Genomic DNA, 27,248 nt, shown 5'->3' on the forward strand with positions numbered 1-27,248 from the left:
CCGATTTTTCTTGTGCATCAAGATAATTATATAAATATGTTTACATGTATTGGATTTAACATATATTTTAACATGTATACCATATATTGGATTGGTTGCCATCTAGGGAAGGAAGTGGGGGAAAGGAGGTGAAAATTTGGAACACAAGGCAATGCAAGGTTCAGTGTTGAAAAATTATCCATGCATGTTTAGAAAATAAAAAGCTTTAATTAAAAAAATTCCTTTCACATAAGACAATTTCTGTGTGGCAAATGATGGATATAGGTTTCACAATCGCAACCATTATTATTTTAATTTAGAAATATTCTTAATATTTATACTCAATACTTTTTCAACAACTCAATCCAGAATGGGCAAGTGAAAAGACCAGAATATTTCCTTTTTTCTGAATATCAGGTCATGAATATAGTGATCTCTCTGAGAGGCCCTCCACTAGAGATGTGATCTCTGGATAGTGGTCTGAGCCAGGGTTATAATGGGGACATGTGCTACCTAATGTCTTCCATTAAAAAAAAGTGAATATTCTGAGACTCACTCTTGAGAATAATCCATCAGAAGATGGAGACATTTTTCTTTTGCTTTTACTTTTGTTCTTCCTTTCTTGTTTTCCTGTCAAGTGTTTGAGGCTTGATTTGAATTCAGGTCCTTCTTACTCCACTTTATCCACTGGGCCACCTGGCTGCCCCAAAGATAAATATTTTCAAGACACATGTCTTGAAGGCAGAGGATACCTGGGTTTCTGACAGCCAGTTTCTTTCCTTATCATGGCCCAGTCTTCCTTTCTGATGCCATTTCCTTTCCCTCTATTACTACATTGGAAACATCTGCTATTGTGGGCTCAGAATAATTTTTTACTTCTAGTTAAGCCTTAGGAAAACCACATTTTTGAAAGTGGGAGGAAGCCTATCAAAGGAAAATTAGAACCTGTGATTTCTATTAAAGTTTCCCAACAAGTCCTTTTGTTGATGTTGTCCATTTCAGTCATGTCTAGCTCTTTGAGACCTTTATCTTCGCTAATCCTTGGCTTGTTAGTCTGATCTTTTAGTGGGAAGGATGAGGGGCTTGAGTTCCTTCAATAAAATTATTTTGGCTTCTTGCTGAGATTGTAAAATTGGCTTGATGTTAAGTTTCTTTGGTGGGGGAAGTCACAAGACTATCTTAGACATTTTCAAGAAATAGCTTTTCTGTGTTGGTGTTCTGTTGAGAACTATCGATCTTGGGCTACTTAACTCGCTTTAGTCAGGTTTTATTTGAACCTCTCTCCTTCTTTTCTTTAGCCAGTTCCAAAGTCCTACACAATGGTGTCCGGCAGATCAGTCAGTCATTCCCTGTCATCAGAGCTGGTAGAATCCAATGATGGGCACGAGGAAATCATCAAGGTAAATACTGTTCCCCTTTCCTTTCTCCACACTTTTCACTGAAGGTCAAAAAGATGGCAAGGGACTGATGTTGCAAAAAGCAGTCTTGTGGTTAGAAAATGGGAAGAAGTTCCAGAATTAGAGATCTCCAAGAAGGGATTGATAGTGATCTGCCTCACATGACATGGGTGTGAAGAAGGGACATGGCTTAGATGATCTTCCTGGGTTCCTTCCAGATCTTCTGTGTTTATTGAAAAACAGGTGCTGGGCAAGGGGAGTTGGTGGGCCTGATCTGACTGTGATTCTTTGTAACTAGAACTGTTTCATTCCCCCAATACAGGTTTACTTGAAGGGGAAAACTGGTGACAAAGTCATCCATGAGAAGAATATTGATCAGCTGAAAAGTGAAGTTCAGTACATCCAAGAGGTAGGCAGCCAAATTTTCTTCATTGTATTCCATTAAAATTCTACTAGCTTGAAAGCTCCTTGAGAAAAAAAGCTTGTCTTTATACCTTTTTTATACCTGTCACCATACTTAGCACAGGGTCTCATGTTAAGTAGATGTTCATGTAATGAGCAGTTTTAGAATGTGAACAGAACCTCACCTTGTCTGTATCTCAATTGGCCATTTGTAAATTCTTTAGTCTCTTTCTTCTTCCCAAATCCAAGTCTATAAAATCTGCATGAACCCATCAAGTTAACTATTTGTGGGGTTGGGTGTTTTTAGTGCTTAGCTGCTTGAGTCCCTTCTCTCTTGGGTGCAGATAAATAGTTTTTCTCCTTTTCACTCGTTCCCCCCCCCCCCCCCCCCCAACCCATGTCCCAAATTTGTAAGCTCACACTCTCTCCCCAATCAAATAAAAGCCACGGTTGTCACTGTTGATCCTGCAGAAGTCAAATTAATCAGCAGGTATTTGTTAAGCATTCAGTCTGTGGTTGGGATTATTCCAGGCATATATTAGTCTATAAGCCTGAACTATCATTCTATTCTTTATGAAAGTCATTCTTTAAAAGGCATGAATTTTAAGGCCTGAGCTATTTTCTGAAAAAACCAAAGGATCTGAGAAGAACTCAGATGAAGTTAGGTGAGAGGAATCATTGGAATTTGAGAATATAATTCAGCATATGTCATTTCACATTATTTACATGTGGATAGTGAGCAGGTGGCAAAACAGACAGAGCTCCAGGTTTGGAATCAAGAAAGACTCAATCTTCCTGCATTCAAATCTTGCCTGAAACACTTACTGAGCTATGTGACTCTAGGCAAGTCACTTAACTCTATTTATTTTGTTTTCCTCTTTTGTTGAATGAGCTGGAGAAGGAAATGGCAAACCACTCCAGTGTTTCTGCCAAGAAAACCCTTAATGGCATCACAGTCAGACGTGACATAAAAAGAAAAATGTTATGAATAGGATTTATGCTCCCTGGAGCAAGAACTATTTCATTTTTATCCTTCTATCCCCAACACCTATCATAGTGCCTAACACAGTATACCTGATAAACCCTAACACCTGATAAATTCTTATTGATTTGGATTAATTAGCTTTTGTCCATTTTAGGTAATGAGTTGTCGATTTTCTCTATTCCTCTATTTTTCAATCCCTGCCCCATTATCAGTTTTCAGGGAATGCAAATATTTTAAAATGACAACTTGAGGTAAATCTGGCCAAACTAATCCAGATGATTTTTTTTTTTTTTTTTGGATGATGCACATTGGGGATTTCTTATTCATCAGGGTAGATAGTCAATTCTTGACTTTTTGTGAGATGGTGGAGGTTTTGGGAACTTGATCTATTCCCTGTACTCCAAAAATACCTAATCAAACTATTTGTCCCTCCTGAGTATTTCTCTGGATGACATGAGTATTTTGAGTGAATGGGCTGAGAATGGAAACTCTATATAAATAGACAGATCTGAGCATTCCATTCCCTCCAACCTTCCCACTCTTCTCAGCTAAAAATCACTTGCCCTCCCCACCAGGCTAGGAGTTGTTTGCAGAAGCTTCGGGAGGATATAAGCAACAAGCTTGAGAGAGACTCAAGGGACTTTCCTCAGCAGCAGGAGATGCAGGTAACTAATGGGAAATGTCTCCTTGCCTATTCCTGGCAGCTGGGTTTTCAGTGGAAAGATGGGGTTGTACATCAGTTAGCATTTGTGGATAATCTTCTGTGAATCGTGTGGTGAGAGAGGAGACAAGAATGCAGCAATCCTGTCCTCAGGGGGCTTACAATCTAGGGAGCCAAGACTAATGTATGCACACCTATGCTCACACATGTGCACACTCACCCACACGAGCTTTGTCTCATCCTGCATTCAGGTACATACACATAGCTAGGTAGACCTCATTATGCATGCAATGTACTGGTTCAAAAAATTATATAAAAGTTAAATTTCTGTAAATTGCATAATTTTCAAATTCACTAGGGAAGTTTGCTAATTTAAAGAAATCTCATCACTCCTATAAAGTGATGAATTTTTTTCATACAGTAGATAATCCCTCCTTAGCCTCTTTGGTTTTCAAATTCATATTTTCACATAGTAAATATATAAATAATGCAAGACCACTGGTATAGTTACAGAGCCATTTCATTCGTTCATTTATTTTAATAGATTTTTTAATAGATTGGTAAAGAGTGCTGTCTCCGGGACAGAAATCCTTTCTCCACCTTCTACCCTTCCGTCCTCTTAATCAAAGCCTGGTTTCTGTATGAATAACTGACGTTGATCCCCTTAAAAGTTTACAGAGTACCCTCCACAAATGATCTCCATGGATCCTCATAACAAACATGTGAGAAGTCAATAAAAACAAGTGTTATTATCCCCCATTCTAGGTTCAAGGTGAATTGTGATTTGCCCACTGGCACCCAACAAGAAAGTGGCAGAAATGGGACTCGTGTCTCCCAGGATGATGATGATAATAATAAGCCTGTATCTAGCACCTAGTAAGTGCCAGGCATTGTATTAAGCACTTTAAAATTATTATCTCATTTGATCCTCACCACAGTCCCAGGAGGTAAGGTGCTCTTGACACTGAGGCAACGTCATGTAGCCAACGGGTTAAGATGCCGCTGTCCTCCACAACTCACCCGAGCTAGGGGGTCCAGTCACCAGGGGGCTGACAGTTAAAGTCGGGACATCCCAGAGCTTGAAGGGAACCTTAGAGATGCCTCTGATCCACAACTGAAGCCCCTACACTTGTAGAGCCTTAGCCCAGCATTTCTCACAAGTCTTGTCTTTATAATGGATGGGAGACGTGGCTCAGGTTATCAGAACCATCCCAAAGAGGCAGATGAGAAAACAATTCCTATTTAGTGTGTACATCACATATGCGTGTGTGCAAATACAGAAGACATACGTGAATGATAACAGATTGTAGAATATATATGTGAATACGTGTTTTATATATGGGTGTAGAACGATATAGCTTGTAAAAACTACATGCAAACCCAATATGACACAGTGTAGAATGCAAACATGTTAGATTGTAGAACATACATGCAAACATGTGATATAGCTTGTAGGATCTGTATGCAAACATACGGTGTTATGGGATACAGATTTAGATTGTGAACATGTATGTGATGCATTGTAGAACATGCAGATATAATGTATTATATGATTGTAGAATATGTATGTTATGTGTTTTCTGTATGGTGAATTATAGAACATGTAAATACAGGATACAGCTTGTGGAATCTATGTGCAAACATAATGTTATATAGGATATATATATATATATACACACATAGATATATAGATACAGATTATAGAATATGCATGAACACATTTTATACATAAGAGATCATAGAATACATGCAAACTTATAGAATCTATATGCAAACATAATGTCTTGTATATGGTATAGATTGCAGAATATATGCAAACATGATACAGCTTGTAGAATCTAATATGCATTATATATGTTATAGATCATAGAATATGTATGAGAACATATATATGGTTTATATATGAAGGATTATAGAACATAAACATGTGATACAGATTGTAGAATCTACATGCAAACATATTCTGTCTTATATATGATATAGAGTGTAGATTATATGTGCAAATGCAATTTATGTAGAGTGTGTGCATATATATTCATATGATAGTGACTAGAATATATGTGAAAACACATGATACAGTTTATAAAATTTATGTGCAAACATAATGTGTGTTATATAGCATATAGATTGCAGAGATATATATGTAAATGTACATATATGTAGAGTGTATGTTTATATGATAGAAGCTAGAATATATATGCAAAGAGATAACAGTATATATAGAGATTATAGTGTGTGTATATATATATGTAGAGACAGACATGTGTACTTTGTATATGTGTGTCTCAGGTTGTAGAATGTTAACTCCTTGAGAGTCAGGACTGTCAGTTTTTCTAACACATACTTAATACATGTTTGTTAAATTAAATATAGAAGGTACATCCAGTACAAACAGGAATGTGTGTGTGTGTGGGGGGGGGGGGGTATGTATATGTATGTATTCTGATATAAATGCCCCTGTTCTCCTGGTTACATTTTGGGTAAAGCACACACGTTGTTACTGAGGGCATCGGGTAGTCTGGGGCCTGGCAGGGAGGTAGAGAGAACCCAGCCTGGGCCTGAGATTGGGCCCCAGAGAATTCCCCGGCAGCTTGTGGAGCAGCCCCTCTGCTACTTGTTCAGAAGTGCTCCCAAAGCCCCATGGAGGAGATCTCTGGCTAGAAGGCTGGAAGTGCCACTTTTCGGCGCTCTCTCCTCCCTGTCTGTGCCAGACTTTTTTGAAATTCTGAGGCAGAGGAAAGTCTGAGTGTTGGCTACAAGCAGATGCTTGTATTTGCTGAGCTCCGGAGATTGGGGCCAATTTCTCATTTCCCAGCTGGGAAGGTTTTGGTTTCTCGTTTTTCCGAATGTACCAGTAAGCGATTAGGTCATCCTGCTCTGCCGCCCACAATACCAGCCCTACCCCCCACCCCTTATTTCTAGAAAGTTTCCCTGAAGTCCCGGAAGGCTCCAGGGTTTCTGGGAAGGCCGCTCCATGCCAGCTGACCAACTTCCTTTTTTACTTTGGACAGGTGCTGTTGGACGAGCCAGATGGCTTCAGGCAGTCTTTCACTTCACTGTACAAGAGCCCCTCAGACATGCTGGTAGGTAACAGCCCAGAGAAGCTCCCTCGGGGACCCACATGCCCCTTCTTCCCTTGCTGGTATGGGGGGCTCCCCATGAGCCTTCCTTTCTCTTCTAGGCCCCTTATAGAGCTGGAGCGTGAGCCACATGCCCAGTATGAGGATGCCCTTTAGACAAGTCGGGATGAGAAAGGGTAGAGAAGAAGCATTTATACTGTGTCCTCTCTGTGTCGGCCCAAGCACTGGGACAGATTTTATTTTATTTGAGTTGATCCTCACAACAATGGGGGGGGGGGGATGCTTTTATTGTCCCCATTTCAATTGAAGAAGATGAGATAGACAGAGTTGAGGTGACTGGCCAGGCTCACACAGCTGGTAAGCGTCCTTCTGGGCCCACTGCCCAGCCTACTGTGCCCCCAGCTGCCCAAATGGACTTTTTGGAACCTCCCTGCTCCTCTCCTCCCCCACCTCCTTTTTATCTCTGCACTTGACTGCCACGTTGGGGTAACCAGTTATAATGATACCTTTTAATGTTTATCTAGCCCCTTTCTTCTCACAAACTCAAAGCTCTGCCGATGTTATCGCCCTTATCTCTGTGGCAGCCCTGTAAGGCAGGGAGAGGCTGGGGTTCCTTCTCTGTATTTTGTGGATGGAGAAACTGGGGCTCAAATAAGGGACCTGCTCCTTGACTCGAGGGATCAAGGATTGGAGTTCAGGTTCTTCTTGCAGCTGAGTGCCCGTCCTGTCAGCCCCTCGAGGCTCAGGGCTAAAGAGCCTGGCAGTGGGACGGCAGAGTTTGGGCTCCTAGCTTACGTGCCAGCTCATCTTAACTACCAGCCCATGGCTGGGTGTGGCCAAGCTCAAGCTGAGCACTAACCCGTGCTGGGAGGCGGGGTGTGGAGAAGGTGGGGGACGGCTTCCCATCTAATCCCCAACACTCTCCGGCAACAGGGAGGGGATGAAAAAGGCTTAAAGGACTGCTCAGGGGACACCCTAGCGAAGTGGGAGAATTGCGGCCCCTACCCTGAAGGCGTTTCTAGTGTCACTGAGGAAAAGGCTCCTCAACCTTGTTGGAGGGACTCATTTGGTGTCCCTACCTACCCTCAGGAAAGAGTGATTTGACTGAGAATTGAAGCAAGACCTTTGCAAGAACATCATATAGTTTTTATTTTGAAAAGCCATGAATTTTGATTTTAAAAAAGTTATTTTGCTTGCTATCACAGGAAGGGGGAGAGGGAGAGAATTTGGAATTCAAAAAATTTTTTTGAAGATTGGTAAAAATTGTTTTTATGTGTGATTGGAAAAAGAAGTAAAATATCATTCAAAAATATTTTTAACTTTCATTTTTAAAAATTTTGAGTTTGGAGTTCTCTCCTGTTGCCAGCCAGCCCCTCCCACACCCATTGAGGAAGACCAGCAGTGTGCTCGCCATGATACATGTGAGGTTCTGCCATCTTTCCATTTTAATCGAGAGCAGGATAATTATTGACATATGATACCTTAAAGTTTATAAAGCACTATATATATATATATATATGTATGTGTGTGTGTGTGTGTGTGTGTGTGTATACACACATACATATATATAATCGTTTTATTTTAGCTGAGAACAGAATAATTCTTAACATATGACACCTTGAAGTTTACAAAGCACTTATATAAACATATATACAATATTTTACATATATATGTGTGTATGTGTGTGTGTATATATATATATAAATCTTTCCATTTTAGCTGAGAACAGGATAATTATTGATATGACACCTTAAAGTTTATAGAGCACTATATATATACGTATATATACAATATTTCTCTCTCTCTCTCTCACACACACACACATAAAATCTTTCCATTTTAGCTGAGAACAAGATGATTGACATATGACACATTAAAGTTTACAAAGCACTTTATATACACACACACAATACTTTACATATATATATATATCATCTTAACATTTTAGCTGAGAACAGGATAATTATTGATATATAACACATTAAAGTTTACAAAGCACTATATATATACAATATTTTACATAGACACACACACACACGATATTTTACACATATAATCTGAGCTTCACGCAGACTTTAAGGGTGGAAGGGGTTGCTACCTACAAGCATTATTTTCCTTTTACATGAAGCAGGTCTAGTTGGTTTCAGGGACTTGCGCACAGCCCTCGAGCTGGTGAGTGTCCAAGGCAAATTTAAAACTCGGGCCTTCTTGCTTTCAGTCCCGCTCTCTAGTGCTGTGCTACCTCCCTTCTATGAGACCCTGTGGAACACCCTGCTGAAGATGACCCCGGGGTGAAGGGCAGCCAGCAGCAAGTCGGCTCCTCTGGGACCTCTGGTCTCCGGCCATTTCTTTGGTGGGACGGACTTCCTTTGGGGGGGGGGGGGCAGGCTGCCTGGTGCGCCCCTTCCCCCTGGGTCTCTTGAACAGCTGCAATAACTCTTGGGCCCCCCTGCCCTCTAACGGCCAGTGCTTGGTTACAGGTACGAGGTCATCACAACGAAGACCCCGAGAGCTTGAAGGAAACCGTCCGAGAGCTGCTGGCTAAGCTGCAGGAGGCTGAGAGGCAGCACCAGTCAGACAGGACCCATTTCGAGGTGAGGAGCCATATTCCCCCGCCGCCTGTCTCTGCCATCTTCCCTTTTCCACTCTCCCCCCGTCCTTCTGATGGTCCTGATGGACATGTCTGGAACATGTCACAGAAGGACGGTGGCCTTGGGTGCATTTTCCCCCTTAGGCAGCTACGGTCACTGTTTGCTCAAGGGCCTCGGGGCCACTTCGGCAGTCAGCAGTTGAGTCTGTGCCCTCTGGCTGGGGGAGGGAGAGTGACAAGGAATTGTCCCAAAGATGGCTAACTCAGAAGTCATTGCTGTCTGCCGCAGGTGTCCCTCATGCTTGTTCGCGGGCTTTTCTTTCCAAATACCTTTGACTTAGACTAACATCAGAATTAATGTGCAGTCTCTGCACAAGCTGGCTTGGTCTTGGGTCTGAGCTGGAGGGGAGATGGCCGGCTTCCATTTTCCCAGATCTGAGAACAGGCGTTGGGTCCTGGAACAGACCGAGGGGTAGAGCCGCCCCTGTGATAAAATGGGAACTCGAGAATCCAGCTTCAGGCTGAGTCAGAGGAGCTGACTTCCAAAGAAACACAAATATTTCCCAATAGTGTTTTATTTTTCTAAATATTTATAAAGATAGTTTTCAACATTCATTTTTGTAAAACTTTGTGTTCTACATTTTTCTTCCTCCTTTCCTTACCCTCCCTCCCCCCAAACAAGCAATCTGATAAAGGTTAAATATGTGGAATCTTTTAAAACATATTTTATATTTGTCATGTGGTACAAGAAAAATCAAACCAAAAGGGGAAAAAACTACAAGAAAGGCAGCAAACAAAAAAGTGAAAATACCATTTAGCTGTATGTGTGTTTGTATATACATATAGATGTGTGTATGTGTCTATATAAACATATGTGTGTGTGTATATGTACATATAAACATGTGTGTGTATATGTAATGTATGTGTGTGTTTGTATATACATGTGTATATTTGTGCCGAGCACAGTGCTGAGCCCTGGAGATATAAAGGTGAAAGCAAAGCCAATTCCTGCTAGCTAGAAGCTTATGTTCCGATGAGACAGACCGTACCCTTCAGTGAGTGAAGGTCCTGAGGTTCACTCTGGGCCTGGATCTTACAGAGGGGATGAGTGGGGCCGCAGGAGAGGAGGTTGACAGACTCGGTCCAGGAGGAGTGGCCCAGGGATTGGGTCACGGTCACGGTGCTGGGGGAGGGTAAGAAAGTAAGAATATCAGGGCGGGGTAGGCTCTGCCATTACTGCTCGCAGACTAGTGGACACTGCCCTCCCCGGTAAACCTCACGCTTACTGGGTTCTGCTTTGGCAGAAGCTCCAGATCAGTGAAGAGTAAGGGAACTATCAAGGAGCTGACTTACATCTCAATTTCCTTGTCTCTAAAATGACTTATTTTTCTGGAATGATCAGGGATAAATATAAAGTTTTCTTTATGACTTCATTCTAAATATAGAGGTTTTTAATATGGGGCTAGCTCATTTATGAGGCACCAATCAGATTTTATCTACTCCATCTTAAAATGAAGAAGGGCAATCCAGAGGGGAAGAGCTAGATAATCTCTAGGGTCCCTTCTATCTCCACTACTCTCTTCTGCTATTTTAAGGCTGGAGAAGGGATGGAGCCTGGGGCTAAAAATTTGCTGGCTATAATTCTAAGTGGAGAATCGATAGGTATTGAGGTGACTACTAGTTACTTCCTCCACGAATAGGAGGAAGAGGAGGCTGCTGCTGGATGAGCTGCTTTTCCTGCTTGGGATTAAACCTTGCTTGCCACTGCTGACCAGGAGAGCTTGTTGATTATTTAGAATTCTGGAAGAAAGCTTAATCCGGAGCATGAGAGCCTCTTCCACAGCAGTGTTTCTCTGGGTTGACCACCTTCCTTGGGTCACATAAAAGTGGCTGGAGTGAAAAAGCCCAGCTCCCATTGGCCAGCAAGACAAGGACAATTCAGACCCAGGGTGCTATTTATATACCGGTGATACAATGTCCTCTTTCAATGGTATATTTTCAGTGATGGGGATGAATTTGTGAGTCCCTTTTCTGAGAGTGAAGTGAGACCTTGGAATAGAGATATTTCTTTCCTTTGAGGGATTAGATCGGTAACTTTGACCTCATCAATACTATTCATTTTAATTATATAAGCATGTATTAACCCTCTACTGTATATAGCCAGACACCATGTTAGGGGAGAGGGGGTGGTGCAAAGACAAAAAAAAAAAAAGAATTTCTGTCCTCAAAAAGCTTAACATTCTTTTAGAGGAATACAAGAAGTACACAAATACAAAATAATTTGCCAGGGATTCAAGAATACCAATACCTGGTAGAATTGGCTTAGGGAATATGGTTTCTAGAACTTTGGGTTTTGAGTTAAGAAGATCTGAATTTGAATTTTACTTTAGTTAGTAAACATTTATTAAATGTCTACCATTTGTTAAATGTCACTATGCTAAGTGTTGAGTACACAAGGAAAAACAAAGCAGGTAATAGCCATTTGGTCCTAGATAAGTGAAATCCTTTTTCCCCCCAGCCTCAGTTTCCTCATCTATAAAATGGGGAATAATAACACTTACCTCCCTAATTGTAAGAGTGGTAGCTGCAGTAATAGGGATAGTGGTAGTAACTTTAGTAGTGGTGGTGGTAGTAATAGTAGTAACCTTAATAGTATGTGGCAGTAGCAGCAGTATTTTTAGTAGTCATGGTAATATAGTAGCATTAGTAATAATAGAGGTAGAACAAGCCTTGTATTAGGAAGAGTGGCTCCTGAGCAGGGCTTTTTAGGAGCCCTGGATCCCACCAGCCAGGGGCGAGGAAGAAAAGTGTTCCAGCTGTGAGGGCTAGTGCTGCACAAAGCCCAAGGGCAGGAATTTGAGTGGCCCATACAGGGATTAGCCCAGAGACTGGTTTGGCTGGGACCCAAGTGTCCGTGCAGGGTCGTAAAATGGAATAAAGTTGGTGAGAGAGGGGCTGAGGGGCTGAGAAAACCAGATGTTTTCCCTCAGAAGTTAGATGACAAGAGAAGCTTGTTTGGATTTAAAAGTCTTTTGTGAGTGTCTCATCCTGCTGTTTTGTTTGAATGATCCTCTGACCTTTTCTAACAAATACACCTTCTTTGTTTATGGTTCTGGTTGAGAGGATGAATGGGGGGGGGGGGGCGGGGAGAGAGAGAGAGAGGAGAGGAGAGGAAAGGGAGAGGGAGAGAATGAGAATGAGAGAATAAAATCAAGGTACATGATTGCCATGAAAATCTAGTAACATTCACTAACTGTTGCCAGATGGGGGTTGCTAATGGAGATCTTAACTTTCCTTGATAACCACAAACAAGGGAGATAACATGGCAAAAGAAAACCACCTGGATACCAAGTCTCCTGTTCCTCTCCCGGAACCTACCCTGGGGAGAAGCTGGACCTGCCTGTTATTCTACTTTCCCCACTCCTAGGCAGGCCCTTCAGAGGCCATCTGGCTCCTTCCCCTGTGCCTCGTCCAGCGTGGGTCATTTTATATCAGAATAATGACGAAATGTAAAGAACTCTGAGCTAGAAAGCCTGTGGGACATCCAGTCTAAGCCTTGACTCAGTCAGTGCTCATACTGTAGGCAGGTCACTTCATGTCCCTGGGTGTCAGGCTTTTTTTCTAATCTTTAAAAGTGAACTTTCCAGACCTGAGCCAATCTAAAATATTGGTTTTCTCTCTTTAAAAAGAAAGGGGAAAAAAAAAAAACAAAGGGGGGAAAAAAGAACCTTTTCTACCTACCTACCCAATCTATACTAAGGAAGTTCTTCCTACTATATAATTTCAGTCTTCTCATGTTTTGTTGTGGACACCGAAAAAGCACCAGAAAAGTACTGTGTAATTTTAGCAGGAATGCTGCTAAGAGGGGAGAAAAGTGTGGCAGAGGGGAGAAAAGGGCTTGTTAGAAGCTGTGCCCAGGTAGGAAGTCCCAGAGGAGGATTTTAAACCAAGACCTTCCTGATTTCAAGTCTAGCCTCCTGCCCCCGGTGGAAAAAAAGACTTAAGGACATTTTGAAAGAAATGTCTCAGTCAGTACTGTTGGATCTATTGACAGGACTTGGGATCCTGGGACCACGAACGGTGGATTAGACTCTTACTATTTAGCACTTTATGGTTCAGTGGGAATTCCCTCTCTGTGAAATGCTGGGATAATTCCAGCCTGGCTTATCTGTCTCTAAATCAGAAGGGGAGAGCTCCCTATTTTGTTTACCCCGAGGGCCAGATCGTTTGTGGACTTTTGGAATCCCGATGTGTTTGGCTCTGTAGCAGAGAAGAGGCCTTGGCTAATTAGCAGACTACCATCTCCATCTTTTATTTTTAAGTTTAATCTTGTAGTTATTGGGGAAGTATGGCCAGGGAAGGAGACCTTGATAAAATGTAAGCCTTTTGAAGACAAATTGTTTCAAGTTTGTCTCTGTATTTATTCCTGGTTCCTAGGACAATGCCTGGCATAATTAGGTATATAACAAATACTTATTGGTTGGCTGAGCTCAGCTCTAGCCCACTGGAGTTACCTTGAAATGGAGAGGGGAAAAAAGCCTTGTTTTTCTTTTGTCCTGTTCTCCCAACTATTGCCGTGTAGTGTCCTTGGTCAGACTTCACTTTTCCTGTTGAATCTTTCCCTATTTTCTCCATGACACGGGTTCATCACCTCTGAGTCATTTTTGGCCCTTTGCCCTCAGCCCTCCCATGTCTGGTCATTTCCCCACATTGAGCTCTTTTTCATTCTTTTTCCTCTTTCTCAGGAAGTAGCCAAGTTCAGGGTCTCATCACTTCTTCCCTGGCCTATTGCAGGAGCTTCTCACGTGGTCTTATTGCTTCCCTCCTTTTTTCATCTGTTTTCCACACCTGGCTGACAATATTGCTCTCCTCTTGTTAGATGACTCTTTCCAACCTGCAGATAAAATATTAACTTCTCAGTGTGATGTTTAACCATCTGCCATTATCTGGCTCCCACCTACCTTCCCAGACTTATATTACTCCCCTTCCTGAACTCTGTTCCAGCCCAACTGGTCCACTCCCTATTCTCCAAACTCAGCATGCCATCTTTTGACTTCCTGCCCTGGGCTGGAAGGCACTTCTTTACCCCCTCAGAATCTCTAGCTTTCCAAGGAGCAGGGGTCACCCACCCCCAACCTTTACATGGATAGATTCCTCCTTCTCCTACCAGTTCTAAATAAATTATATTTACTTGTCTGTGTCCATGGTGTCCCTCCCTAATAAAGATGTCAGCTGCTGCTTCAAGGCAGGGACTGATTAATTTTTGTCTCTCATTCTTTAGTATTTAGCACAGTGACTTGGACAAAGTAGGCACCTGCTAAGGAATTTTATAGCTCTCCCCCACAGATATCTGTGGGGTGGATCTTCCCAGTTACCAAGTGACCATTCTGTATTTTAGACCACACTTAGCCGGTACCAGAGAGAAGCCGAGATGAGCAGTTCTGCCCTTCAGAGAGCGGAGAGCAAGTTGGAGCAGAGAGATGCGGAGGTTCTCGAGCTTCAGAGGTGCATGTTGGGGATGGAGAAGGTGACTATTCTATTCTCTTGGATTTCAGATCCTCAGGGCTAGGAGATACCCTAAGATATGACCCTAGTCTACCCTCCTGCCTTGGGTACTTGTGCTGTCCTGCAAACTCAGACCCAGCTGCCTTCTTTTTAATGGACATTCCACAATGGTGGATTTCCTTCCTTGTTTGAAAGATGAGGAAGATTGTTTTATTTTTTTGGGGGGTGGGGGGGGCTCTCCTCTTAGCCTTTCCTGTTGCTGAGGGACTTTTCCCTTCCAGCTTGTACATCTCCCATTTAGGCTTGGAGATTGTTTTAAGTTGGCATTTGGTGCCCGGGGAATGGTAACCAGAGTTGGCAGATGAACCAGCCCTGGAATCATCAGGGCTGGGCTTTCCCACAGGGCAGCAGGGTGAGGTTTCTGAGGGGGAGAGGGAAGGGTTCTCGATCTCGGCAGAAGGCGCCCCGTGAGCCCATCTCTGTGCGGCGGCGGACCCTGTGATTCTCCGTGGAGGCAGACGCCTTCCCCCATCCCAACTTTGCCTTTCTCTGGCCCTGCCTAGGAACAAGAGAGCTTGCAGGAGAAGGTCAGGGAAGGGAACACAGCCCTGGAGGAGCTTCGGACCCGCAGTGCTGACTGCCTTGCAGAACAGGAAAAGTAAGGCTCCTGCTTGCTCACTTTGCAGCTGGGGCGGGGGCGTTGCATGCTGGGGCTCTTACAGGGCCAGATTTGGGGTGGGAGCTGCTGCTGATGTCACACCTGGCTGGCCTGACTCACCCACATGCTTCAGCAGGGTGTGGACTCTCCCTGGTTTGGGAGCCTGGACCACCTTGAGGGGTCCCCCCCTTGCCAGGGAGCTCTGGGTGGTCAGAGCCATGGCTGAGAGGGACGGATCTACTGTCTGAGCTAGGAAGGGGACCTGGGCGCTTGCTTCAGCAGCACGTGTGCTAAAATTGGAAGGCTACAGAGAAGATTAGCAGGAAGGGAACCTGGTGTCGTAAGTGGGAGCAAAATAAGACCTGGTTCGTATCCATTCAGGGTAGCCTGTCCTCCATAAAACGGATGTGAAATATCCAGAGTGTGTGACACACCCGGCCAAGTGCTGCATGTGTGAGGCCCAAGGGGAGCAGAGGGCACCATAACAGGGAAAATCAAGGAAGGCTTCCTGAGGGAAGTGACATTTGAATTTGGCTTTAAGGGCAGCTAGTTGGTGCAGTGGATAGAGCAAGAGGACCGGAGTTCAAATCTGGCCTCAGACCCGTAACATTTCCTGGCTGTGTGACCCTGGGTATGTCACTTAACCCCAATTGCCTTAGGAAAAAAAAAATAAAATTAAAAAAAAAAAAAAGATGTTAGGAAAAAAGGGATGGAGGGCAGATAAAATACAGGTCATGTATGGGATACAAATAGTAGCCTAGTTCAGACCAGTCATAGAGAGAGAGGAGTATCTTGAGAAAAATGTGGAAAGGCAATTTTTAAAAAATTAAGTCTTCTTTCAATCACGTCAGATTCTTTGTGACCCCGTCTGAGGTTTTTGTAGCAGAGATAGTGCAATGGTTTGCCAATTCCTTCTCCAGCTCATTTTACAGATGAAGAAAATGAGGTCAACAGGGCAAAGAGACCTATCCAAGGTCATACAGCTAGTAAGAGTCTGAAGCTGCATTTGAACTTGGGGAGATGACTTACTGACTCCAGGCCCAGCACTACCCACTTCACCAGCTAGCTGTCCCACAAAGGGCCATGACTGAGCTCAGACAGCAGCAGTTGTGTAAGGGCTTACATGCCAGGTGTCAGAGTTTGAACTTTAATTTGGTGAATCCATGGAAGGTTTTGATTAATGAATGGTATGGCTTTGCAAATGAAGAAGAGATTTGGCCACAGACTAAAGGATGATGTGGAGGGTGAATGTGAGTGGAAACAGAAGGGCCTATTTATGGAACTCCCTGTCTCTGGAAGGGTTCCAACAGAGATTAGATGGGTGACCTGAAACAGTTTGATATAATGGAAGAAGGGAGCCTTTATTGCAATCCTGAGAAATTACTGAGAAAACCAAGATCTAAACTTTCCTGAAGAATTTACGTTAGCGGGAAATAGTTGCTATTGCTATTACCCAGTGGTAGGTGTGGTTGATTCTATATATGTATGGGTGAACATGTATAAAGCCATTTCAAATAGGAAAGGCCTCTTCTGGGAAGGTAGGAACCAAGTAGAGCCTTGAAAGAAGCTAGAAAAGGTGTATTTATCCAGCAGAGGCAAAAGAAGAAATTTCAACAGTGATTTGGGAGGTAGACTTAAGTTACCTCTAATTTAATTAATATTAAATGATGAATAAATTACTTTCTACTTTCCTTATGGTCAGGGAGACAGAGAAAGCCTGTGTCATTGAAACAAAGTATCACCAAATTAGGCCACTCTCAGCCCTAGGCCACTGAGGAATTTCTGGCCTCCTTATGCTGTAGGCCATAAACAGAAATAAACTGTCAACTAATGAATCATAGATCCAGTTTAATGTTGTATTGGGTATAGTCTAAACTATAATCTTATTAGGCCTGTACATCGTAATTCCCGTCACAGTCTTTGAGGATAGAGCTTTCTTGAGGCCTTTATCCTTGTCCTTATGACTCTAGATCTTAAATTTAGGTCAGCCATGGAAAATCTAAACATTTTATTTTTAGTTCTTTGCTTTTGTCATCTGCCTCCCTGACCTAATCTGTTTCCAGAGTGGGTCAGAAACTCAAAATACAACTGAATTATTTTGGGTTATTCTCTCCCCCCCCCATATTGAAAGTTTGAATTAATGGAAATATAAGAGGAAGAAACTAAATCTATGTGGTTATATGGATTTTAGGCAAAAGGAGGAGGGAAAGACAGAGTAAAAATGAAGCATGAAGGAAGAAAAGGGAGGAAGGAAGGAGGAGATAGAAAGGAAGTTTGTTGATTCTGCTTCCTTATCTCTGCACCAGTTTATATATTTTTGTGCTTTTATTTATTACATTAATTGTTTCTTACAACACAACAATATTCCATTGCTTTCATATACCACAATTTGTTTAGCCATTCCCCAAATGATGGGTATCTACGTTGTTTTCTAATTCTTTGCCATTGCCGAAATTGCCATTGTAAATATTTTGGTATTTATGGAGACTTTCTTCTTATGCCCTCCTTGGGATATAAGCCCCAAAATGGAATCTCCAAGCCAAAAAATATGACTGTTTTAGTGATTTTATTTACACAAAGTGATTATATTGATTCACAGATCCACCAGTAGTGCCCCCAGAAAACCTATCTTTCCAACCACTCCAGCATTAATTATTGTTATCTATTTTTGTCTTTTGTCAGGTTTTGGGATGTGAAGTGAAACTTCCATTACCTTGATGTGCATTTCTCTTATTATTATTGAATTAGAGGATTCTCTCTCATGCTTCTGATTACTTTGCAACTTTTCTTGAAAACAGTTTGTTCGGGGCACCTAGGTGGCACAGGGAGGGAATAGGACACCAGCCCCTGAAGTCAGGAGGGCCTGAGTTCAAATCTGGCTTCTGACAATTAACACTTCCTAGCTATGTGACCCTAGGCAAGTCACTTCACCCCAATTGCCTCAAAAAAAAAAAAAGAAGAAAGAAAGAATGAAAGAAAACAGTTTGTTCATGCCCCTTGATCACTTATCGATTGGGAATGGCATTGTTTTTTATCTTGTTTATATTTATCTTGGATGCTAAATCAGATTACTTTGATACAAAGATTTTTTATTCTCCTTACCTTATACTAGGTGCATTAATTTTGTCTATGCAGAAGTTTTTTGGTTTTAGGTAGTTGAAGTTATTTTATTTTTTTGTAATTTTCTCTGGTTTGGTTTGGTTTGGTTTGGTTTGGTTTGGTATCCATAACTCTGAGAGGTATTTCCTTGTACATCTTTCTTCTTCACTCTCTCCAAATCATCCTTGACTCGGCTACCAAAATGATTTTCCTAACACATGGATCTACCCAAGCCTCCTATACATACAACTCAATAAATAAGTTTCAGTGGCTCCCTTCTATCTCCAAGATCAAATATAAAATCTTCTCCATGATCCTTCAAGACTTTCATAATCTAGCCCCTCCCTACCTTTCAAGTCTTGATGCTTTACTTATCCTCCAGCCACAGTGGCCCACTTGCTAAACTTCACTAGAGCTAGTGCTCTGTCCTCTGTACCCGTTGGCCGCCTACATTCATAAAACCATTTATTTTACAGATTATGTTGCTTATATAAAATCTGATCTATAACATATATAAGTAATGGGCTTAGAGCAGGCGGGCTGCAGTCAGACTTCCCTGCCTACTCAGCCATTTTTCTGCTTTTCTCCTTCCTCATCTGGAGGATGGAGTTCTCAAGCCATAATCAAATCCACTCTGCCCTCTAGCAGAGAAGCTCCTTAAGGGCAGGAATTCTCTTTCCTTTGACATTTATAATCAGGTAGTTGATGTGTAAGTGCTTAATAAATTTTTTTATCCATATTCATATACAGTTAAACTATTTTAATAATTGGCCATATAAAATGCAGATTTTCCAAACAAAACAAATTGAGAAAGAAAATAGAGAAGAGGTAGAAAAAGGAAGTTTTAGAGCTTAAATGCCAGACTTGGGAGACAGTTGTAGATTTCTGGGTTTTTTAGGTATCCCTCACTGTTACCCCAAAAGGGGCTGGTTATGTAACTGCAATATAATGAAACCTTCCATCATAGTCTCTACTTTGGTTTCCCAATAGTGTTGGACTCCTCTACCTTGTAAAAGAAAATTGGGGTCACCAAGCATTATGCTTCTGAGGCATAGGGAGATAGCAGCAGCAGGCTGGAAAGTCATGGCATATTTTTCTCAAGTGGCTTGGCCTTCTGGGGATTTTTGGTTCTGTCTGCTTTGAAGAGATCATGTAGTGTGATAGAATAATTACTGGCCTGGAAGTTAAAAGCTTTAGGTCCAGTCCTGGCTGAGCTAATAATGATTTTGTGATTTTAGGGAGTCACTTCTTATTATACTTCACTTTCCTCTTCTAAAAATGAGGAAGAGGAAGGAGCTAGATCCTCCAAGAAGAAACTGATCTTCTAAACAATAACATGACACAAATACAGCAGCTGTGGGGGGGTGAGATCCTCTAGCAAGGATCAGAAAAGAAGTAGCAATGGTTGGTTGACCCAATAATAATAGACTTCTTGTCTTTCTGGGGTATATATCCTATGTATTCAAGATATGATGGCGCTTTCCAAGATTTAGGAAAATTGATGACTTAAAAGATATAATATTTTTTTGAAAATCCATTTTAGCTAATTAAAAAAAAAAAAAAAAGATGACTACCACCAGTTCTTGTGATTCATTTGGAGACACATGACCTTGCCAGAAGGAATCTAAAAAGTAATTGCTGAGATTATGAAAATGTTCTGGTCAAGAAAGTTTGTATTTTTCTTTACTGCTGTTTCTTGAAGACGAGATGAAGAAGACTATAGGTAATTTAAGATTTTGAATTGACTGATTAAAGAAGATGGTATCTGAGAATGGGATTTGGTTTTTTTGGTGTCTATCTTTTGTATAAAGATAGATCTTTGCCATCTTTAGGCTTTAAAATAAATATGGGGAGCAAGGGAATTTCCTATGTATATCTACCAAGTTTGATTCCATAGAAAGTACATAGGTACAGTGAATGAAAAATATCAGAGAAGATAACCCAAAAGTTTAAAGGAAAAAATGGACCCCCAAAGGGGTCATGAAGTCAGATAGCTATACAGAAATGGACCAGTGTTTTAAGTCACCAAAAAGGAAGTAAGTAGGCCTTTTGTAAGGAGGTATAGGTATATTTGACCTCAGAAGTATCTTTGAGATTTGGTGGTTAAAACTCATACCTGGAATATAGCTTTTTTAAAGTATACCTTACACACACACAAAAAACAGGGAGATGAAAAAATGGCATGATTGAGAGGGGGATAAGTGAAAAAGATTAGTAACAATAACTATAAAAATGTTTATGTAGTACTCTTAAGAATTGCTTTAAAAAAGTTGCTTTATGTATATTAACTCATTTAATCTTCAAAACAATTCCCTGAGGTAGTAGGTGTCATTATAATTCCCTATTTTACAAATGAGGAAATGAGACTAATAATGGAAGTAACTGTAGAGATACTGCTATTAGGGACTAAGGCAGAATTTGAGCTCCTGTCTCTTGACATTAGTTTGAGTTCTTTATCCACTGTCACCCAGGTTCCCAAAGTTCTATATCTTAAGAACATATCTTCAGATATTGTAGTATGTGATTATGATGGAATGTTGTTGTTCTATGGGAAATGATAAGCAGGATGCTCTCAGAAAAACTTGGAATGTCCTTCATGAACTCAATCAATGTGAAATGTACCTTGTACAAAGTAATAGCAATGTTTTGGGATGATCAGTTAATGACTTTGCTATTTGCAGCAATACAGTGATCCATGACTATGAAGGACTTATGATGAAAAATCCTATCCATACACCTTCAAGGAGCTTACTATCTAATAGAGAAATCCACAGGCAAACAAGCAAGTTATGTACAGGATAACAGGAAATAATAAAGGGAAGGCTCTAGAATTAAGGGAGATTGAGAAAGATTTCCTGTAAAAAGATGGGATTTTAGTTGAGACTTGAAGGAAGCCAGGGAAATCAGTAACTGTAGTAAAAGCATTCTAGTCATGGGGGACAGACAGAAAAATACCCAAAGTGTCGTGTTCATGGACTAGCCAGGAGGCCAGTGTTATTGGATCACAGAGTTACAAGTTAAGGAGTAAGGTGTAAGAAGGTGGGGGCAGGTAATGAAGGGATCTGGAGGTCCCAGGAAGCCACTAGAGTTCGTCGAGTAGGAAAATCGCTCTGGTGGTTGAAGGGAGGATGGATCAGAGTTGGGAGAGACCCGAGACAGGCAGACTCACATGAGGCTTTTGTGGTTATCCAAAATTGAGGCGATAGCAGTGTCAGGAGAGAGAAGGGGGCCATATTCCAGAGATATTGGGACATCTGAAGGGAATGGGAAGCCATGGGATATTTAAGAAGGGATGAGAAACTTTGGAAGAGTCCCTGTGGAGAGCAGGATGGTGAGTTAATAAGGGAAGGTATAGCAGGTTTGCCTAGCAACAGTGAGGGCCCAGTTGGGCTTAAATAACATAAATTTGTAGTGGACTCAGAGTTGAATGATTTTCTTCCCTTTCATTTAGTAGCGCATATGTAGGAGCCAAAATGGTGAGTGTGATCCAAGGCTGAGGCTGAGCTGTGTGTAATTGGTATTACTCTGTCATTAGAATATACTGCAGATCAGTTGGACAGAAAGGAGAACTAGATGAGGAGTTTGCCACATGTTTGGCATTTGCACATGATATAGAAGCGATGAAAGATTTCATTCATCCAGATACCTGCCAGAGCATTCTCCCTGCCAAAAGCAGAGTAACTGATAAACTTCATTTGATTTAAAGATAATTTTCTATACCTTTAAAAGGTATAGGAACCAATAAGGGAAAATTCTGAGTTAAATTTGATTTTTACTAACTGGAATATAATTGGAGTAGGGGGGAATGACTTAAAACAAAAGCTAGATGCAGCTATAAGTATAGTTTTATATACATCCTAGATTTGGGGAGAATAGATTTTAAAGGTTACAGAAGAGGAGTTCTTAACCTAAGGTCTGAATTAAAAAAAAGAAAATTGATAACTATATTTCAGTATAATTTGTTTCCTTTGTAATCTTATGTAATTTATTTTGTGCTTTTAAAAAACATTATCCTTGGAAAAGGAATTCATAGGTTTCACCAAACTACCAATAGGTCCATAATACAAAAAAAAAAAAAAAAAAAAAGATTAAGAACCCCCATTTCACAGGAGAAATAGGTATCCTGGACTAATATTTTGCAGAAGTCAGACCAAGAAGGATGAGAGGAGGAAAAAGCAAAGTTGTCTAAAGCAAAGTTTATTAAACTGTGGATCATGACCCTATATGGGCTCTTGTAACTGAATGTGGGGGTCAAAAAATTATGATTTATCAGTAAATGTTTGATTTTGTATACCTTTTATATACCTATATAAATGGGGTAAAGTAAAAATTTCTTAGATGAAAAGGGGTTGTGAGTGTAAAACATTTAAGAAGCCCTGCTCTAACAGAAACCATTGTGACTATATAGGAAAATACCCAGCCAACTTAGATTTTTAAAAAGATGGATCTGTTACTTGCCCCCAACCCCCCACCCCCAAATGACATACAAATAACTGATAGGCAGTTGCTGCCCAAGCCAAATAAGAGAGTACTTTGTTATCTGAGTGACCTTGTTTAATTCAAATCATCTGACCCAAATGAGCCATCCTTAGGTACTCAGAACAGATGGATATGATTATTGAGTCACTGTCCGTGATATTTTTAAAAATGGAATTGCTGCTCAATTGGAGAAGGGAAAATTTCAGCAAAGAAAATGAAAGCTTGTGAACAATAGACAGTGAGCTTGACTTCTACAATGGATCATGAAAAAGACAGTAAGCAGATAATCTAGAAGCACAGCAGCATGGCTCCACCAAAAACTGGTCATTCTAGATTGGCATTTTCTTTTTTTGACAGGGTTACAAAACTAGCAGATGTGTTGTTCACCAAGATTTTTAGCAAAGCATTTGATAAAGTAAATCTCATACTAGTCTTGTGAAAAAGTGGAGATGTGGACTAAAGGAGAACACAGATGGATTTATCACAGGTTGGATGGCTGAACTCCTTAGAGTGGTCATAAGTGGTTCGATGTCTCATTGGCAAAGGGTCTCTAGTAGAGGATTTTAGGGATCTATTCTTGTCCCTGGGCTGTTTAAGATTTTTATCAAGGATCTGAATAAAAGCACAGGCAGCATTCTTATAAAATTTGCAGATGACACAAAACCAGGAGAACATGATATATGGCAGGATCCTAAAAGGTCTTAATAGGCTAGAGCTCAGCATCTTAAACTTTGGGTTGCAACTCCATATGAGGTCTAATAGCTGAATATGAGAGTTGTAAAATTATGATTTATTAGTAAATGTTTTGTGTACCTGGGGATCATGTAAAAATGTCTCCAGTGAAAAAGGGTCCACCAAAGGGTGGAAAAATTTTAAGAAGCCCCGCGTTAGAGCAGTGGACTGAAGCTCCTAAGATGAAATTGTAAAATGTTATACTTGGGCTCAAAAATTTACTTCAAAAGCAAAGGATAGAAAAAGGCATGATTAGGCAAAAGTCATCTGAAAAATATCTGGGAGTGTTAGTGAACAGTAAGCTTAATTTAAATTAGCAGTGGAGGTGGGGCGGGAGCCAAGGAGATCTTGGTGGCCCTTGAGAGTCAGGAAAGCTTCCAGAAGTCAGTTGATATCTCCAGAATTTCCCAGGGATTCCTCTGTCCTGCTGTCTCAGACTATATCTGCAATGCTGTGCTCAGTTCTGGGTGCCATAGTTTAAGAAGGGCATTGAGGAGCTGGAGGAGTGTCTGGAGAAAGAAGCCCAGATGGTGAAGAGCCTTGAATCTGTATCTTGAGAAGACAGGCTGAAGGAGCTAGCGGTTTTCAGCCTGGAGAAGAGAAGGCTCAGGGAGATAGACTGGCTGGCTTCAAGTTTTGGAAGGTCCTCCTGGAGGGAGGGGTGATGAGCTTTGGGAATGGAGGATTACAGACTTAGAACTGGAACATGGCTGCCCATTTGGTGTCTAGCCTCTTCTTACCCACAAGGAAACAGACTCGGAGGGTTTTAAGTTAAGTGATGTGTATCATGGAGATTTGAACCTGGGATCTCTGATCAAATGTTCTTTCCACTGTACAGGTTCTCTTGGACTCAGAGGACAGAATCAGGAGCAATAGGAGGGATTTACAAAAAGGCCAATTTAGGTTTGATACAGCAAAGATTCCCAATAATCGGGTATTGCCAGAGGCCAAATGGTCTGCCTGGAAGGAGGTGGTAGAAATCTTCCAGTGGGGGCTTCTTGGCCACTTGCTCGTAGATTATGGCAAGAATTGTTTTTGTCAGTGTGACTTCTGAAATCTCTTCCCATATTAAATTCTGAGATCACCCTTCATGTTTCTCACCTCTATAGCTCCTCAGCAAAACTGCCAAAATAATCTTTCTGAAGCAGAGTTGAGACTGTCACTCCTGCTAAACAATCTTAATTGGCTTCCATTGTCTTTAATATCAAAACAAGCCCTTTGGTTTATTCAATACTCAATGGCCAGTAAACATTTATCAAGTGCTTCCTCTCTGCTAATCACTATCCTAAGTGTGAAAATGCAAATAAGAAAAAGATGGCCCTTGCCGTCTAGAAGTTTTAGTCTAATGGGGGAAAGGAAGCTAAAAAGAGGCTGCTTGCCATTGGAGGAAAGGAACATGGGAACATGATGTGTATAAAGTCAAAACCAAACAGAGCAGCTATTGTGAAAGTGTAATGATAAAAGCTTTCATAGTAAGATCATAGGCTTCTTTTCAGACTTACCATTTCTTAAATGCACAAGTGTAGAATATAAACCTTGAAGGGCAAAAATTGTGTTTTGTTCTCTTGGTATCTCCAGGGCCCAGCATAATGCCTTGGCATATAATAGGCCCAATGAACTCCAGCTCCAGAACGTTATGATTCTGTGGCATCCCACCCCAAGCCCTTGGGACAGTTGGCAGAGATGATAGTAAAACAGAATATTATACATAGATTACATACTCCTCAGAGCAAAGAGAAACAGAATTTAACAGCCCTGAAATCCTGTCTTCTCTCTTGTCCTGACCTTGTAACGGGACAGAGACAGTATTTTTTCTCTTTGCATCAATCCTCTGATCCTTTCTGTCTCCAGAGCTGCTCAGCTGGAGAAAGAAGTGGCTGGCCTTCGGGAGAAGATCCATCACCTGGATGACATGCTGAAGAGCCAGCAGCGGAAAGTCCGGCAGATGATAGAGCAGGTGAGATCTCATCTCCCTTTCTCCCTCTCCAAAATATCCCATCCCTCACTGCCCTATGGAATTGTTTTTGCCTGTCAAGTCTGGGCCAGGGAAATCCTTTTGCCCCTTTACCCAGAGGTTTCTGTTTGAGTGTTTATAGCATATTCTCTCTTGATATATATCTATATCCATATTTATAATCCGGGATTATACTGTCCTGATTTAGTTCTCCCCCTTTGCCTTTTTATCATCTGATTTCCATAGAGGGTAGGGAGAGGAAAGAAAATGAGCCAAAACTCATTCTCCTCCTTTCTCTGTGAGCCATTCTGAAAAATGTTGTTAATGAAAAGAAAAGAGTGAATTCTCTTTGCTTTGTCTTTAAATGTGATATAGAGAAAATTTTATTATTTTTTATTTTTTAAGTTGGCAAAAAAAGGGTATATTTTGACACTGAGTATTCTCAGCAGGCTAGGTTCATGATTGGAAAATAGCAGATGACTGAAAGGCAGAGTACAGCTTTATCTAGTCTTCTATAGTCTAAGGTTAAGGAGTACATATTGATTCTTATGGCCCAAGGTTAAAAGATTACTCTGGATGAATTAAGAGTAGTGGGCTAAGGAGTAATCTCCAGATGAATTAAGGGTGGAAGGTGGTGGGCTAAGGAGTAATCTCTAGGAGAATTAAAGGTGGTGATTATCCTAGGAGTTTCCTGAGGCTTAGAAGCTAAGGAGTAATCAGGAGAGATTTCTGGGACAGATTCCAAAGTCAGAAGACTCAGGGTTTCCTGACCCAGCCCTCCCCACCTCCCTTAAAGATCAGAGGACCAAAGTATCCCACTACATCATTTTCCCCCTCAAGCAGTCACCCCCAAATTCATTTGGGGCAAAGGTATGGAGGTCTCATCTTGTGGAGCTGCTTCAAGCCTGACTAGGGGGTATAGATTTGTCCCTATATAGAGCAGATTTTAAATCCTAAACCGGATTCATACACTCAGGCTGGCATATTTCAGGGTTTTCTTCCCCACTGGTAGTGTGTGTTCAGGAAATGCAGACTCATTTTTCTATGAGCTTAAGCAAAACATAATTAGGAAGGTGAATCTGCTGCACTGTAGAATGTATATGTTCCCAGGCCAAATAGAGTACATTGTTTTGGCTTCTTTTTCCATCTGAGATCATTATGTTGATTTAAATGCCTTTTGTACCAAAAAGCAAACTGAAAGCCAGCTCATAAAGGGGTGAAAATTCACATTCCATAGCTTCTCTAGCAGCCCCAGGTGAAAGTCATTTGGCCTATGTTGATTATTTTTTTTTTCAATAGCCCATTATTTGCCCCTACAGCTTCAGAATTCTAAAACGGTGATTCAGTCCAAGGACACAACCATCCAGGAGCTCAAAGAGAAGGTTGCCTATTTGGAAGCTGAGGTAAGACACATGGAAATCACCTTAGAGGGGAATGTGGGTTCTTGGGGCCTGAGAAGATTGGGAGGCTGATGGGGGCGGGAAAGCTTCAGGAAGTGAGTCTTTGGGACAATTAATTTTCCTTGTTGGGATGGTACCTTTGTTCTGCGAAGTGTAGTTGTGTTTACTGAATAATTTCTAACTTAGCTGCGGGGCTCTTACATACTTTTGAGTAACTAATAATTATTGAGCAACCACTGTCTGCGGAAGACTTGAGTGGGTGGTACATGAGAGACAAAATAAAAATGGAAGAATGGGCCTTCTGCTCTCTGGCTGCTTACAGCCTCA

The 27,248-nt window shown here is 41.3% G+C and overlaps 1 protein-coding gene across 4 annotated transcripts in view; it reads left to right on the forward strand.

Moving 5' to 3' along the window:
• TUFT1 (tuftelin 1) overlaps nt 1-27,248 on the forward strand; it is a 40,220-nt gene that overhangs the window by 10,241 nt on the left and 2,731 nt on the right. For 3 of the 4 annotated variants that reach the window (XR_004234046.1, XM_012549746.3, XM_003769935.4), the window contains exons 2-10: nt 1,278-1,379; nt 1,699-1,785; nt 3,339-3,428; nt 6,436-6,507; nt 8,985-9,098; nt 14,493-14,621; nt 15,163-15,257; nt 25,419-25,524; nt 26,841-26,924. Coding sequence is in view for 3 of the 4 variants with exons in the window: in XM_012549746.3 (XP_012405200.1) it covers nt 1,278-1,379; nt 1,699-1,785; nt 3,339-3,428; nt 6,436-6,507; nt 8,985-9,098; nt 14,493-14,621; nt 15,163-15,257; nt 25,419-25,524; nt 26,841-26,924 (879 nt within the window). In the remaining variant the exon portion in view is untranslated. The remainder of the gene's footprint in view (nt 1-1,277; nt 1,380-1,698; nt 1,786-3,338; nt 3,429-6,435; nt 6,508-8,984; nt 9,099-14,492; nt 14,622-15,162; nt 15,258-25,418; nt 25,525-26,840; nt 26,925-27,248) is intronic. The other variant, XM_012549748.3, reaches the window with a different exon arrangement.

The sequence above is a fragment of the Sarcophilus harrisii genome, chromosome 4 (genome assembly GCF_902635505.1).
Source record: "Sarcophilus harrisii chromosome 4, mSarHar1.11, whole genome shotgun sequence".
In the NCBI taxonomy this organism is placed as follows: domain Eukaryota; kingdom Metazoa; phylum Chordata; class Mammalia; order Dasyuromorphia; family Dasyuridae; genus Sarcophilus; species Sarcophilus harrisii.